Below are 17272 nucleotides of genomic sequence, written 5' to 3' on the forward strand. Positions count from 1 at the left end.
GTCACCAAAATGAAACCTTCTCCCAGCACTCCATGGTGTCCAAGCATTTTCACCTCAAGTACTTTGGAATGTTTTATATCAAAGACATTATATAAGTGCAATTTGTTGTGATGACTGGATGATTCCATGCACATCATTATAATCTCTCTTTTCATGCTTTATGTAAATTGGCATCTTGTAAGCTATCTCCATCTTTGATCCTTGTGGCCTCAACATCTCAGTTGCCAATGAAGTAGCCAGAAGGCTGCTTTCACATGCCTCTATTCACCAGTAGATAGTTAAGGGCTTTCAACCATAACTAATTTTCTCTTTGTGTAGAAGGAAGTAACATAGCTTTACAACCATCTTGACTCAGATTAGGAATCAGTAGTGTGAGCATTAATTGTATACACAGCTTCTGTGACTGAGCTTTCAAATGCTCATGGACAAATACCACTGCATCACCCTAGTACAACTAACGAATTGAAGCAATAAATATTCTTACTATATTAGCATTTCCAGATGAAAATAAACAAGAATCCCCTGGTGTCTGTTGTGAAAGAGCTTTAATAAGATTAGATTTGGCCCAAAAAAAGTAAACTATTTATAACAAAAAATTACAGTACATGACAACAGATGTGGGAAACGACTTTCAAAAAATAGAAAACTTCAGAAAAGTCCAAAGGAAATGTACTCCTCCACTGCTATACTGAAAAATCAATGGTTAAAAATATACTAATTCTCTGTTAGATGTTCAAACAAATGTAAAGATACTCAAGTAAAACAAATCTATTTACAATCATCCAAAGACACATTAAAAAGAGAAATGCTGGAAATCTATAATATTAGAATTGTGCTGGGGTGGGCACTCACTGGCTAGTAAATAGGGTTAAGAGAGCTGGCTAATTCTTCTCCTACAAGCCGCTACCAACCCAGTTCAGATCAGCTAACTTATCACAGACCAAGGTTCGAAACTTAAAGTATCCTGATTTGTTTGTATCACATGAAGAATTTATCTGCATTGTCAGTACTGCAGCCCATTTCACTTAAAGAAAATTCTGTGTTTAATGTGCAAAACACACTATGTGCAGAATTCAGACCATGCATTTTGTTATAATCCCCGTGGTACTGTAAATGCAAATAATCAAATTTACCAAACAACCCCAAATAAAGAGATTTTTCACTTTTTCTAACTTTTACTTTGACATTAATCAGAACCAAAACCAATTAAACATTAAAAGGTAAATTATGCTTCAAATAAAAAGGTAGGTTTCACTTTAAATAGTCAAAACAACAAAGGTACATCTTACAAAACCACAAGCACTCACACTAGTTTTTGCAGACAGAGGAACCATGTTCAGTTCTCAAGTTCCCTAACTCGACCTCTGGTATGTAGGATCTCACTCTCCCATTCAATCGATTAGCCCTCAAGTTGCGTCTGCCGACAGCCATATTCCATCTGAAGTCCCCAGAGATAGTCGTCACCAGAACAGAACATTCCCACAGGACCTCCTTAACTGGGTTCGTGACAGTCTTGATGGCTCAGATCCCCCCCAGACATTCCTTTATCTTACTCCTTTAATAAACCCTGATAAATGGTCTGGTCATCTCCGACAAAATTGAAGGAGCAGCAGTAAAATTGTCCATTTGCAATTCCTGTTTGAACCCTGCCTTCTGTTCTGTTTAACTGTATTACTTACACACACCCTTATAAACGTGCCTCCTCTGTTCTCGCCACTGCTGCATCTCTTTGCGTCTGCCAGCCACACGGCTTCTGGTCTTCACTTCCTTCTTGTCAATTCCGCTTCCAGGATAAGGGACCAGTATTTCTTCTTATCCAAGAAATTATAATTGATCTCTTCACAATTAATGCAAACTCTTAAAAGTCTTTTTCAAACATTATTAAAAATAATTACAGATTATACAAGCATTTTAAAGAAATCACTAATTTTGCTTACTCTACTGGTTCCAGGCCAAAGATCATCACATTATTCATTAAAACACAAGATTAATTCACTTATCTTTATCCAAAAATTGAACTAAATATATTTTAATTATTTACTAAGAACGTGAACTTATATAATACGTTTTACCGCCATTGAGGCCAAAGAAATACACTTTTCCTGCCAAGTTGGAACTGTTGTTTGTAGGCAAGTGTGGCAGCAGGTGTGTAAACAGCAAGGTCCTACAAATGGCAAATAATATTTAGCATTTAATCCCTTTTTGGTATTAGTTAAGGGATGAATTTTGACTAAGAAATAGAAAAAAATCAATCCCAGGTCTTCTTTGAGTTGTACCATTGTATCTTTTACATCTGCCATGATCCCCAGAGACAGAGATTTGAATTTCCAGTGACCTTCAAGGAATCACACAGCAAGGCTTCAAGTTTTAAAACCTTTACCGTAATCAACAAATTAAAATTAACACAGAGTAAACATTACTTAGTAGACAATTAATACTCTAAACTACAGAAAAGATAACTGCTATGAATGTCTTAATGCATACAAAAAATCCTTGTGCATATATACTTCACAGGAGGCTCTCTACAGAATTGAAGTCTATTCATGAAACAGTCTAAAGGGTTCATGTTTCCCTGCTTTTCCAAATTGTAATGTCCAGCAACTGAAGGTCCTCTTCCTTAGTTCTCTGAATTCCCAGACAACTTTCAACTGTAAGGCCTACTTTAGTGATTTCTTCTCCCAGCCTCACCAAGGAAAACTTTTTAGTACCCTCAAATCACTATGGGTTCCTTGTCTTCAATCAGTGGACAAGACTTCCCCAGAATTTTGCCTGGTAGCTAACAGAGAAAACAGCCTTTTCTCTCTGCAGCCTGCAGCATATGCTGTTCCTGTCTCCCTTGCTGTATGTCCAGGGCTTTTTCAATCTGTTACAGACAGGAGGGTTTTTTTTTCCCCAAACAGCCCTGACTTCTCCCTTTTATAAGTGGTGGCGTATTTTCCCCAACCCTTCAGTTTTGGAGTTATCCAATCCTCTATTAATAATCTCTCAGGAAACTCAAGATAAGGTCAAATAAAAGGGATAGTTTATTTCACACACAAAATGTGGGAAGGGGGTTTCACAACATCTGTCCATTCTGCATTCAGACAACAAAAAAGGAGGAAGGGAAAGAAAATGGCTCAGGGCAAAAACCATGATAAAAATAAGAATTATGGTTGCATATGAGCCCAGGATCCAGAGCCAATGTTCAAGGAAGGTTCTTTCAGGTTGTTTTTTCTGTTGCAGGGTGAATCCTTTGAAGATGCAAAGTATTCTTGTATCCTGGGTATTAGTTCACTCTGTAGGTGAAATACAGGTTCCTTTCTGGAGATCAGACTCAGAGATGGAGGTCAGACACAGGCTGCTAGCCTGGAGTCTGGTTTTCTCTTGAGGTTAAACCGCAACAGAAGCTAAAATTCAAAAGCTGTATAATTAAAGGAATTCAAACAGCTCAAGTCTCCGTCATATGGCAGGGTGGTTTCAGGTCGTGCTTTTCAGTTAGTGAGACACCCTTGTTAAAACCCTTTGTGTTTTGAGTAGGTAACTGAAGAACCGTTAGTGTGACGTTGGAGATGACGAGCCACAAATCGCTCTGTCTTTGTTCAGAGCTGGTTGGTGCAGATGTATTGTCCACAAATCCTGTATGTTGACTTGGCTGGAATGTTTATACAAGTCGCATTCCAGGGGGATGACAAGGTAACTTTTGTCCATTGGAACAGCCTAGAACCTTTCAGAACAACAAGCATGCAGTGAGCATGCGGTCAGTTGCAGCTATTTTATCATTTTAGCCATTGGTTCATTTTTTAAAAACGTAATATGTTTGGATCAAAAGTAATACATTCGATGGATGCCCTTGCGAATGGAAAGTTGTCTCAAGTGGTGTTCCACAGAGCTCAGTGTTGGCCCTTGTTGTTTGTGTTATATATTAACAACTTGGACATGAATGTGGGGGGCACGATTGGGAAATTTGCAGATGACACAAAGATTGGCCGAGTAGTGGATAGTGTAGAGGATATCCATAATCTCCAAAACAATATAGATAGGTTGGTGGAGTGGGTGGTAAAGTGGCAAATGGATTTTAACATAGAGAAGTGTGAGGTCATACATTTAGGGTGGTCAAACAGTTACCAGGATTACATAATAAATGGAAATATACTAAGAGGGGTAGATGAAGTGAGAGATCTTGGCGTATAAGTACACAGGTCCCTAAAGGCAGCAGTTCCCAGTTCAAGTAGACAAGGTTGCAAAGAAGACTTATGAAATGCTCTCCTTCATTGGCAGAGATATAGAATATAAAAGTAAGGATATAATGTTGGAATTGTATAAAACACTGGTGAGGCCACAACTGGAGTTTTGTGTGCAGTTCTGGTCACCACATTACAGGAAGGACGTAATAGCTCTGGAGAGAGTGCAAAGGAGGTTTACAAGAATGTTGCCAGGGTTAGAAAAGTGTAGCTATGAGGAAAGATTGGATAGGTTAGGGTTATTTTCCTTAGAACAAAGAAGGCTGAGAGGTGACTTGATTGAGGTGTACAAAATTATGAGAATAGATAGAGTGAACAGGATAAAATTGTTTCCCTTGGTGGAGAATTCTAGAACCAGGGGACAAATATTCAAGATAAGTGGCAGAAGGTGTAGGGGGTACATGAGGAAGAACTTTTTTTACGCAGAGGGTATTAGGTGTCTGGAATTCGCTGCCCAAGTTGGTGGTAGAGGCAGAAACTTTAAACTCTTTTAAAAAGTACCTGGATCTGCACTAAAGTGCTGTAAGCTGCAGGGCTATGGACCAGGTGCAGGAAGGTGGGATTAGGAAGGGCACCTGGGTGTCCCCGGGCTGCATGGACAAGATGGGCCGAATGGCCTCCTTCTGTGCTGTAACTTTTCTATGGTTCTATGGTTTATAAAGTAACCAAAATGATATTGATATATATATTTTCCTTCCTGTCTTTTGATCATGACAAATCCAACTGCCTGGGAGTCTAAGTCAGCACAAGGCAAGATGGCTGTCTTGCTCTGTGTGTTCAGTTGTAAAATATAGATTCTCTAAGTCTTCACCTGGCATCAGGGCAGGCGGTGGTTACCACTGGAACAGGAGGCCCAGGTTAAAACCAATACAATGTCAGTCACACCACTGCCCTTTCCAGGGCATTCTGTTTTTTCTTAAATTGAAAGATAATTTAAACATAAGCATTTAATAACTTCACAATCGTAACAATAGTTTTTCTACAATGGTATCAAAATATAACACTGTAAACACTAACAAGTAACTTACTACATGGAGTACTGGTAATGTTCTCTTCTGTTATCACAATTCACCGTTAAACAATCCGTCTTGGCAGCATTATAAGGTTTAACCTGTCACACCAAATCGCACAAGACAATTAGGATTTAAAGTTCAATTTATAAGAGTTCTTGGAATTCCAACTTTCTTCCAAATGAGAGTTCATCTTACTACTGGTAGCTTCACTTCTGCCATTTGTCATAGCAAATCTCCTCTCTCATTTCGAATAGGTTTTACTGCTTTTCCATATCCCAAGTCAGAAAATTCTATACTTGGTCTGGTCTAGTTAACTTTGACAAGAAAAGCATTGCTAATTTCTGATAATCCCTCTGGTTTTCTGGTATCAGAAGGTCTGAACCATAAGTCCAGAAGAAATTCTTACCCTGTGGATTCAGCAATTCATTTTGTTGTTCTTTAAAACATTGTCATCAGGGTGTTCACCTTTGAACAGTTGAAATACCGTGTTTAGGTTTTAAAGTCTGGATTGCCATTTTCTTCCATGGCTGCAGGTTTTTTAATATCCAAGTGTGTAAAGAAATACTCACCCAGCCATACAGTTGAATTGTTCTCTTCCTGAACAAATGCAGGATTACTTTTATCTTTCAAGTCCATCCCTATGATTTAAACTTTCAGTATCCTACTCGAGGAGATGCAGGTTTAAATCAGCCACCATAGCTGCTTTAAGAACCTTGTTAAGGTTTTGTCAATGATCAGATAAAAAAAATCTTGACGTTCCTTTTTAGTCAGTTCAGAATTTCTTCTAAATTCTTTTGTTTTACGTTTTCCCACTCAGCATGAACTTATTCTAATTCTGCTTTCACAAGAGTGATCACTTAGTCATTTTGAAGTTTTAATTTACTTTCAAAAACATGAATCCTTCCTGGAAGCTTCATGGTATCAGAATTAGTTACAGCAGAGTTACTTGGTTATGAAGTACTGCTTTCCTTTATTTCATCATCAGCTGAGTGCTCCTGCTGCCTGTTTTGACACCTCTTGCTTGGGGTCTGCCTGCAGGTTTAAATCAGGCAGCTTAAATTTCTCACTGCTATTAACTCATTGTCAGTCTAATGCTCCAATGTTCCTTTGGACACAACTTTAGTTGAAACAGTAATTTTCACAGCAGGCTTACAGAGATTCCTGAATTTCTGTATGTCATTTGATTCTCCTGTACATTTTCAACTTCAATGGCTTCGCTGGACCTGTGAGACATCATTGGAGATGGCAGGATTTTATCCCCAGTGAGGTCATTTCCTGATATTAAATTGACACCATTAATAGGCAACTTATGTACACTTCCCAAAACTATATAACTGGAAATTAAACCATACTTTAAATTAACTTTATGCAGAGTGGTTAAACAACCTCCATTAATACCTTTAATGAATACATTTTTAAATAGTGTATCTTCGAGAGAGAGAGCTCCCTTCACCTACTACCGTCAGCGATTGAGATGACTTCGTATCTAAGAGTATTAATTTGTTTTCCCACTTTACAGGAGAAGAATGTGCAGACTTCACACTTGAACACAAAATTCTTTTAATCCTCTATGGTCTGATCTTTTCCAATAGTAAATACAGTCAAAGCTAATGATTTGTCATAAGCACCACTTAGTGTACATTTTCTGCAGTCACACTATGCATGCCCACAAATAATACATTTTTGGCTTTTCATATTAAACAACCTGCCTTCTGATTATGACAAAAATAACACCTTGGATCATACTTATACTCTATTCTGTCTTTATCATTATTCTGAGTATCTGCGTATCATTTCTATTTTCCTCACTGTAAGCAGTGTTCTGTTCATTCTCAGATCTCTTATCTCTCCAGTTTCTGTGTGGGTTTGCAAACAACGTCTGCTGCTACTCATATTTGAAAGACAATTCGTAGTCAGCCATTATCGCAGCTAACCATATTTAGAAACTTTATACTCTTTTAGATGGAACCTTATTCCTAAAGGGACACTATTTTTAACATTTCCATTGACATTATCTCTCTAAGGTTTTCAAAATCTGACCCAATCTTCATAGCCCTATATCATCTATCAAATATAATTTTCTTTTCTCTAGAGAATTCCACAGAAGTCCGATTCTGCTCCTTCCTTTGATTTCATGGTAGGAAAACCAGAATGGCAAAGTATTATTTAAATGGTGACAAATTGGGAAATGTTTATGTACAAAGGAACCTGGGTGGCCTTATACACCAATCACTGAAAGCATGCATCCAGGTGCAGCATGCAGTTAAGGCGGCAAATGGTATGATGGCCTTCATTGAGAGAGGATTTGGGTACAGGAGCAAGGATGTCTTACTTCAGCTATACAGGGCCTTGGTGAGACCACACCTGGAGTATTGTGTACAGTTTTGGTCTCCTTACCTAAGGAAAGGATATACTTGCCATTGAGGGAGTCAGCAAAGGTTCACCAGACTGATTCCTGGGATGACAGGATTGTCACATGAGAGATTGGGTCAACTAGTCCTGTATTCGCTGGTGTTTAGAAGAATGAAGGGGGATTTAATTGAAGCGTATAAAATTCTGACAGGGCTTGACAAAATGGATACAGGGAAGATGTTTCCTCTGGCTACGGGGCCTAGAACAAGGGGTCACAATCTCAGCATATGGGGTAGGCCACTTAGCACTGCAATGTGGAGAAACTTCTTCAGTCAGAGGGTGGTGAATTCCTGCAGTGTATCTTGTAGATGGTACACACTGCTGCCACTGTGCATCAGTGGTGGAGGGAGTGAATGTTTGTGGATGGGGTGCCAATCATGCAGGCTGCTGTGTTCTGGATGGCGTCAAGCTTCTTGAGTGTTGTTGGAGCTGCACTCATCCAGGCAAGTGGAAAGTATTCCAGCACATTCCTCACTTGTGCCTTGTAGATGGTGGAAAGAGGGAGTCAGGTGGTGAGCTACTCACTGCAAAATGTTGATAGTGGGGAAGTCAGCGATGCTAATGCCATTGAATGTCAAGGGTGATGGTTAGATTCTCTCTTGTTGGAGATGGTCATTGCCTGGCACTTGTGTGGCACGAATGTTACTTGCCAGCCCAAGCCTGGATATTGTCCAGGTCTTGCTGCATTTGGACGTGGACTGCTTCAGTATCTGAGGAGTCATGCATTGTGCTGAACATTGTGCAATCATCAGGGAATGTCCCCACTTCTGACCTTGTGATGGAGGGAAGGTCATTGATGAAACAGCTGAAGATGGTTGGGCCTAGGACACTACGCTGAGGAACTCCTGCAGTGATGCCCTGGAATTGAGATGATTGATTTCCAACAACCATTATCCTTTATGCTAGGTATGACTCCAACTAGTGGAGAGTTTCCCCCCTTATTCCCATTGACTCCAGTTGTGCTAGGGCTTCTTGATGCCACACTCAGTCAAATGCTGCTTTGATGTCAAGGACAGTCACTCTCTCCTCACCTTTGGAGTATAGCTCTTTTGTCCATGTTTGAACCAAGGCTGCAATGAGGTCAGAAGCTGAGTGACCCTGGCAAAGTGAGCATCAGTGAGATAGTTATTGCTAAGTAAGTGCTGCATGATAGCAATGTTGATGACCCCTTCCATCACTTTTCTGATGATCGAGAATAGGCTGATGGGGCGGTAATTGGCCGGGTTGGATTTGTCCATCTTTGTGTGTGTAGGACATTTTCCACATTGCCAGGGAGATGCCAGTGTTGTAGTTGTACTGGAACAGCTTGGCTAAGAATGCAGCAAGTTCTGGAGCACAAGTCTTCAGTACTATTGTCAGAATATTGTCAGGGCCCACCTTTGCATTATCCAGTGCCTTCAGCCGTTTCTTGACATCACGTGGAGTGTACCAAATTGGCTGAAGACTGGCATCTTTGATGCTGAGGACCTCCGGAGGAGACAGAGGTGGATCGTCCACTCAGCACTTCTGGCTGAAGATTGTAGCAAATGCTTCAGCCTTTTCTTTTGCACTGATGTGCTGGGTTCCACCATCAGTGAGGATGGGGATATTTGTAGAGCCACCTCCTTTAGTAAATTGTTTAATTGTCCACCACCATTCACAACTGGATGTGGCAAGACCGCAGAGCTTATACCTGATCCGTTGGTTCTGCGATCATTGAACTCTATCACTTGCTGCTTATGCTATTTGCATGCAAGTAGTTCTGTGTTCTAGCTTCACCAGGTTGACAGCTCATTTTTTGTATGCCTGGTGCCGCTCCTGGCATGCCCTCCAGCACTCTTCTGGTTTGGTGTGGTATTAATGGTAAAATGGGGGATATGCTGAGCCATGAGGTTATAGATTGTGGTAGAGTACAATTCAGCTGCTGCTGTTGGCCCACAGCACCTCATGGTTCCCCAGTGTTGAACTGCAAGATCTGTTTGAAATCTACCTCATTTAGCATGATGGTAGTGCCACACAACACAATGGAGGGTATCCTCAATGTATCTTCACAAGGACAGTGCGTGATCACTCCTACTCACACTGCCACGCATCCGCAGCAGGCAGATTGGTGAGAATGAAGTCAAGTATGTTTTTCCCTCATCGCTTCCCTCAGCACTTGCCGCAGACCCAGTCTAGCAGCTATGTCCTTTCAGACTCAGTCACCTCAATCTGTGGTGGTGCTACTGAGCCACTCTTCGTGATGGGCATTGAAGTCCCCTACCCAAAATGCATTCTGCCACCTTCAGTGCTTCCTCCAAGTGCTGTTCAACTTGGAGGAGTACAGATTAATCAATGGAGATGGGGGCAGTGTGTAGTAATCAGCAGGAGATTTCCTTGCCCATGCTGTAAGACTTCACGGAGTCAATATCGAGGACTCTGAGAGTAACACCCTCCCAACTGTATACTACTGGGCTGCCACCTGTGCTGGTATACCCAGGAATGGTGATGGTGGTGTTTGGGACATTATCTGTAAGATATGATTCCTGAGTATGACTATGTCAGGCTGTTGCTTGACTATTCTGTGAGGCAGCTCTTCCAATTTTGGCACAAGCCCCCAGATGTTGGTAAGGAGCACTTTGCAGGGTCAACAGGGCTGGGCTCGCCGTTGTCTTAGGCAGTGCTTGGTCAATGCCGGATGGTCCGTCTGGTTTCATTCCTTACTGACTTTCTTTGGACACAACTGAGTGGCTTGCTAGAACATGTCAACCACATTGCTGTGGATCTGGAGTCACATGTAGGCCAGACCAGGTAAGGGTGACAGATTTCCTTCCCTAAAGGACATTTGTGAACCAGATGGGTTTTTCTAATGACTTCATGGTCATCATTAGACTTTTAATTTCCAGATTTTTATTGAATTGGATTCGAATCCGGGTCCCCAGAGCGTTACCCTGGGTCTCTGGGATTACTAGCCCAGTGACAATATCGCTACGCCACCACCCATTGTCTAAGTTTCTGGCACTAACTCATATGCATTGAGTGCTTTTCAATAAGACTGTCCAACTTTCTTGTTGTCATTGTAACTTTGCAACAATTTTCTCAAATGACAAAATACATTTCAACCCCTTCCTCACTGAATTTAGGCACTAGGTAATATTCCTTGCCAAATTAAAACCTGGAGTTAAATCTGACTTGTCAAGTTTGCTGGTTAACCAGTTTGTATAATCTAAACTCTTCTTTCTTGAGATCAAATTTCCTCGCTTCATTTTCTCTCTGGGAGTCAGGGTTTTCCCTTTCTCGTGCTCTAATTCTAATTGGAGTTTTTACATTTCTCTTTCAATTCACAAATAGATCCTCCCCTTCTAGAAACATTTGAGCAATAGATGTAGCCATGTTGACTGTTCAATGAATTCAGCAAAAGTAACTGTGAAATCTTGTTTGTTTAAACTGGCAAATTCGATGTACTTGATCCCAGCCTCTGGAACCGAATACCACAAGAACCCCCAATTTGTTACAATCCCCAATGAGACCAATAACTGTTAGAAAGATATTTGAATTCCCAGTTACCAACTTAAATGAATCGCATAACAAGATTTCAAGTTTTAAGACTTTTACTGTAACAAGCTAAAATTAATATCAACTACATATTACTTAGTAGGCAACCAATACTCTAAACTACTGAAAAGATAACCCTTAATGTCTTAATGCAATCCATAACCCCTGTCACATATATACTTTACAGCATGCTTTCCACAGAATTGCAGTTTGTTTAGGAAACTGTCTAAAGTTACTCTCAGCTTCCAATAGGTTCACGCCCCCAGCTTTGCCGAAGTCATAATGTCCAGCAATCGAAGGTCCTCTCTCTTAAAATTCCCATCCAACTTTCAGCAGCAGGGCCCACGCAGATGATTTCTTCTCTCAACCTCGCCAGGGCAAATCTTCCAGTGTCCTTAAATCGCTGTGGGTTCCTTCTCTTGGACCAGTGGACAAATTTTCCCCAGCATTCTGTCTGGTAGCTAAAAGGGAAAACAACCTTTTCTCTCTGCAGACTGCAGCATATGCTGTTTCTGTCTTGTTCGCTCTACGTTCAGGGCCTTTTTAATCCGACTGCCTGAAAGAAATCAGCACCAGGCAAGACAGCAGCCTCTCTGTGTTCAGGTGTGAAATAATGCATGTTGGTTCAATAAGTCTTAACCTGGGCTCCCCCAGCACACCTATGGTAACCATCACCCGGTGTTTAGCCAGGCAAAGTCCAATACTACTTCACACCATCCCCCTTTTCCAGGGCATTCTGTTTTTCCTTAAAGAGACAATTTAAACATAACCATTTTATAACCTCACATTCGTAACCCATCCAACTGTAGGATTTAAGTTTAACAAAATAAAGCACCGCTGACAATTCACCATTATTGCAGTGCCACAATATTAGCAAAGATGCTGTGCCCATGTTCTGGAATGAGGTTTGAATCCCACCCTTTTGACTCAGGTGAGAACATTATCACAGAGTGTTACAAAATAAATACAAGCAAAACTTTGCTATTTCAAACATCAAAGAGGCAAGATAATAACTACTGCCATCATCACAAAAAATTCACAATCTTCTCATTCATTAGAGGAAAGAAAGTCTAAATGAAACTGGTTATTGTTCAAAGCAATCCACAATTGGAGGAAAGAAAAAGATATACTTAAAAGAATTTTGAAAACGTCCAAACTCTGAGCTTTGGGAAACATACCAGTCAAGTTTCCTACCCCACGAGGCTTCTCAGCAACATCCCAACAAAAAAAATGCATTCATGCATTCTAGAGTATTTCCACTGGAAACAACAAGGCTGCAATTTTTGGTCATCCCAAGCCCTAATTCAGAAGCACCTCAAACCAGAAAACAATGTTACCAGCTAAAAATGCAGAGAATTCAGCGTCCAACAAATAAGCAAAGACTGATTTAAAGTAATGTTTGCAATGCTACCACTCCAAGGTGTAAAGTATCAGTACCATCCAGGCATAGGCCAACAAGAAAGGACAGCCATTCTGATGCACTTCCTACCAATTCAAGACATTATGATTTAAAAATAAAATGAAAATTCTTCTGGCAAGCCGATCTTTTCACTCTCTATAAGTACTCTGAACATAAAATTACTTTCCCGCCAGTTTGTTTTCCTTGAAGTAAAGCTTAGCTCTACACTGAGTGTTCCAATGACTGCAACAGATAGCAACTTTAAGAGTGAATTTTTTGACTCAGCAATAAGAATACCTCATGTTGCTCATTATACCTTGACTGTTGATTCTGATGCTCATCGGTATCTGGGCTGTCATGGCGAGTAGATTCTGCTGAATAGCACGCTGCATCAGCCGCTGCTGTTCATCCACCCCAACTACCATCTTCTTCTCCGGAGGCTCTCCAGACTCCAGTTTCTCTCTCAGTTGATCTAATGCCGAAGCTTGTGCAGCTACTGCAGCCTGAGCTGCAGCAGCCTGTGCTGCCGCTACCTGGTGACCAGTCAGTGAGATAGGGAGTCTACCTCCCAAAGATAATGGAATAATTGAATCCTCCTCTGCAAAACAAAATGAGACCACCAACATTCACAAACATTGATAAAAGGTCTAAAAATATTAAAATGTATGAGAAGTGTTTATGAGGCCTCTAAGGGAAGCAATTTCAAATAACGCCTTTTTGTTGTGCCCATTACTTTTTCAGCAGTGCTAATAGTCCACCATTTTCTTCACAGTGCAAATTTTGTATCATTTAAAAACAAAGAACAAAAATCCAGTGTTTGATGATCAAAAGTCATTTACAGTTTAGTCAAAATCCAACCATATCAGGGCTCCTTGATGAACCGATAGGTTTATCTAGTGGGTAACAGCGTTGCACAAACAACAATGTCATGGCCTTAGACTCTGGTCATAATGCAGTGGTTCTCAAGCTTTATTAGTTGTGTATCACTATTCAGATTTACCAACCTTTTGAGTACCCTTTACAGGCAAGGCAGTTTCTTTTCTAACTGCCCCTTTAATGACTACATGTTTCAGAAGTCATTATAGTTACAGGTACATATGACTGTATTAATAATAATTTATTTACTCCTCTAATAACTACACGTTTTGTAAATTCCCACCCCCACCCAGAGTCACCCAATCAGTAGCTCCTCTTCCCAACCACTCCCCCCACCCACACACTCAGCAGCCCCGTGTTGCAATATCCCTCCCCTCACTCAGTAGCCCTTCTTCCCAACTCACCCTCTTCCCAACCCCTCGTCTCTCACTCACTAAGCAACGCCTCTTCCCAAACCCCTCCCCACTACTCATTTACTCGGCAGCCTCTCTTCCCAAAACCCCTTCAGCTAACTGTTATTCAGTAGCCCCTCTTCCCAAACCTCACCACCTCCTCGCACTCCTTTGTACCTTTATAAGATGGTTGCACCACGGTGGTGAATTGGGCTAAGCAGGCTGTGTCTGCCCAGCAGTCCACAGACCTATGGGTCAAGTAGGCACCTCTTTCACTAAGAGTATTTGGACCAGCAGCTGCTGCTCTTACACCACTGCCATGTCGGTGCTCAAGCTCATATGCTGCCACTCACCTATACACTGCTCCTCCAATCACAGGTTCCCTCTCTCCCGTGCTTGCAGCTAATAGGCACAACTGCATCTCAGCAACAATGTGCCCATCAGCAACAATCATGGGAGAGAAATAATCTTTGATTGGTGGAGCAGCAAGCAATGGGAATCTGAGTGGTGGCGCATTAGCCTGAGCACCAGGGACACTTGCATTGGGAAATCCTAGAACTATGGAGGGGTGGGGTGAGGCTGGGGTTGGAAAAAGATTCTCATCCCTGAAAATCTCCCATTACACAATTAAGAGAAAAGTATCCCTATGACACATCTGCCACAACCCCAGAGAAATGCAGACTCCACTTTGGGAACCACTGTCATAATGAATTAAATTATTGGCTATAGGAACACGGGAGCAGAAGTAGGCCATTCAGCCCATTGAGCCTACTCCACCATTCAATATGATCATAGCTGATCTTCCACTTCAATGCTTTTTTCCGAACATTATCCTCATTTCCCATATTGTCATTGATATTTAGAAATCTGTCAATCTCTGCTTTAAACAAGCTCAATGACAAGGGTTCCACAGCCCTCTGGGATAGAGAATTCCAAAAATTCACAAACCTGAGCAAAAACGTTTCTCCTTCTCAGCTCTAAGTGGCTTCCCCCTTATTTTGAACCTGTGTCCTCTGGTTCTTGACTCCCCAACCAGCAGAAACATCTTACCTGAACCTGCCCTGTCGAATGCTTTTAAGTATTTTGTAGCTTTCAGTTAGATCACCTCTCATTCTCCAAAATGCTAGCGAATACAGTTTTCCCAATCTCTCTTCATAGGACAGTCCCTCCATCCCGGGAACAAGTCTGTGGACCTTTGTTGCACTCCATTTATGGTAACAATATCGTTCCTGAGATAAGGGGACCAAAAGTTGCACACACCGCTCCAGGTGTGGTCTAACCAAGATTCTATACAATTGAAGCAAGACTTTGCTACTCCTGCACTCAAATCCTCTTGTGATAAAGACCAACACACCATTAGCCTTCCTAACTGCTTGCTGCATCTGCATGCTAGCTTTCAGTGATGTAATGATGAGGACACCCAGGTCCCATTGTACATCTACGCTGGTAGGAGGAACGGATGTGCAGAGTATTTCTTAAATGGCAAGAGATTAGGAAGTGTAGATTACCTCACATTTTGCCACACAATATTCCAGCTGCCATGTTTTTGCCCACTCACTAAGTCTATCCAAATCCCCTTGAAGCCATTTTGCATCTTCCTCACAACACACATTCCCACCTAGCTTTGTGTCATCTTCAAACTCTGGAATATTACATTTAGCATGCACATCCAAATCATTCAATATTATTGTGAACAACTGTGGCCCAAGTATTGATCCTTGCATTACCTCACTAGTCACAGACAGTCAATGCGAGAATGGCCCCTTTATTCCTTGTTTTCTGCCCATTAACCAATCCTTAACACATGCCAACATATTGCCTCCTATCCCATGTGCTTTAAATTTGCTAACCAAACTCCAGTGGGAGACTATCAAAAACCTTCTGAAAATCCAAGTATACTACATCTACCAACTCCCCTTTATCAATTCTGTTAGTAACATCCTCAAAAAAAAACTTTTAACAGGTTCGTCAAACATGATTTTGTTTTGTTCATTTTTATGGAATGTGGGCAACGCTAGCTAGGCCAGCATTTATTGTCCATCCCTAATTGCCCTCGAGAAGGTGGTGGTGAGCTGCCTTCTTGAACTGCTGCAGTCCATGTGGTGTAGATACATCCACAGTGCTGTTAGGGAGGGAGTTCCAGGATTTTGACCCAGAGATAGTGAAAGAATGGCAATATAGTTCTAAGTCAGAGCTTGTAGGGGAACTTCCTGGTGGTGGTATTCCCATGTGTCTGCTGCCCTTTCCCTTCTAGATGGTAGTGGTCGTAGGTTTGAAAGGTGCTGTCTAAGGAGCCTTGGTGAGTTCCTGCAGTGCATCTTATACATGGTACACACTGCTGCCACTGTGTGAGAGTGGTGGAAGGAGTGAATATTTGTGGATGGTGTGCCAATCAAGCAGGCTACTGTGACCTGAATGGTGTCAAGCTTCTTCAGTGTTGCTGGAGCTGCACTTATCCAGGCAAGTGGAGTTGCATCACACTCCTGACTTGTGCCTTGTAGATGGTGGAAAGGCTTTGGAGAGTCAGGAGGCAAGTTCCTAGTTATAGGATTCCCAGCCTCTGACCTGCTCTTGTAGCCACAGTATTCATACGGTTAATCCAGTTCAGTTTTTCTGGTCAATAATAACACCACAGGATGTTGTTATCAGGGGATTCAGTGGTGCTAATGATTGAATGTCATGGGGTAATGGTTAGATTCTCTCTTGTTGGAGATGGTCATTGCCTGGCACGAATGTTACTTGCCAACTGTCAACCCAAGCCTGGGTGTTGTCCAGGTCTTGCTGCATTTGGACATGGATTGCTTCAGTATCTGATGAGTTGCGACTAGTGCTGAATATTGTGCAATCATCAGTGAACATCTCCGAGGTTGGACAACATTTGATAAATGATCCTCAGTATGCTAAAAAATACGTCGACAACCAATTTAAGGTTGTCAGTCGGACTTGCAGTGTGGCACATTAGCATGTATTGAAAGCTACATATATTAATACACAGGGCCCTGTTCTTTGCAGACAGAAAGAATGTGTGTACACACATTGCGCCTGTTTCAACTAACAAAATAAGTGATAGCCATTCGCTGGTTCACTCCTCAGGGAAATGCCTTGAGCAGAGTCAAGCTGCCTGGTTTAAATTTCAAACAATACTTGGCAGTTAACTGTCAGTCACGATTAACTGGTACATTTTCCATGGCAACACCTCTACCAGAGTCCACTTGCCAACCAGCACTCTCAGCAATCAGCACTCTTCTCATTCGGGATAAAGTTGTTGCTTCCTTACATTGGTATTCTTGCAATTGTGCTGAAGACAGCAAGACGAAAAGCTTCGACAAAATATATTTTTTCAGCAATACCCAATTGTCTAGTTACTGTAAACTATGTATGATGCCATCATACCTTTTTTATGTTTTTTCTCAATCTATCAGCCAATTTGCCCCTCATACCTTCATT

At 41.4% G+C, this 17272-nt stretch overlaps 1 protein-coding gene across 7 annotated transcripts in view; it reads right to left on the bottom strand.

Moving 5' to 3' along the window:
- The window catches only part of arid3a (AT rich interactive domain 3A (BRIGHT-like)), a 103249-nt gene that overhangs the window by 20308 nt on the left and 65669 nt on the right, over nt 1-17272 (bottom strand). For 2 of the 7 annotated variants that reach the window (XM_041204628.1, XM_041204627.1), the window contains exon 5: nt 12874-13155. In XM_041204628.1, coding sequence (XP_041060562.1) covers nt 12874-13155 — 282 coding nt within the window. The other 5 variants (XM_041204629.1, XM_041204632.1, XM_041204630.1 and 2 more) reach the window with 5 other exon arrangements.

The sequence above is a fragment of the Carcharodon carcharias genome, chromosome 14 (assembly GCF_017639515.1).
Source record: "Carcharodon carcharias isolate sCarCar2 chromosome 14, sCarCar2.pri, whole genome shotgun sequence".
In the NCBI taxonomy this organism is placed as follows: domain Eukaryota; kingdom Metazoa; phylum Chordata; class Chondrichthyes; order Lamniformes; family Lamnidae; genus Carcharodon; species Carcharodon carcharias.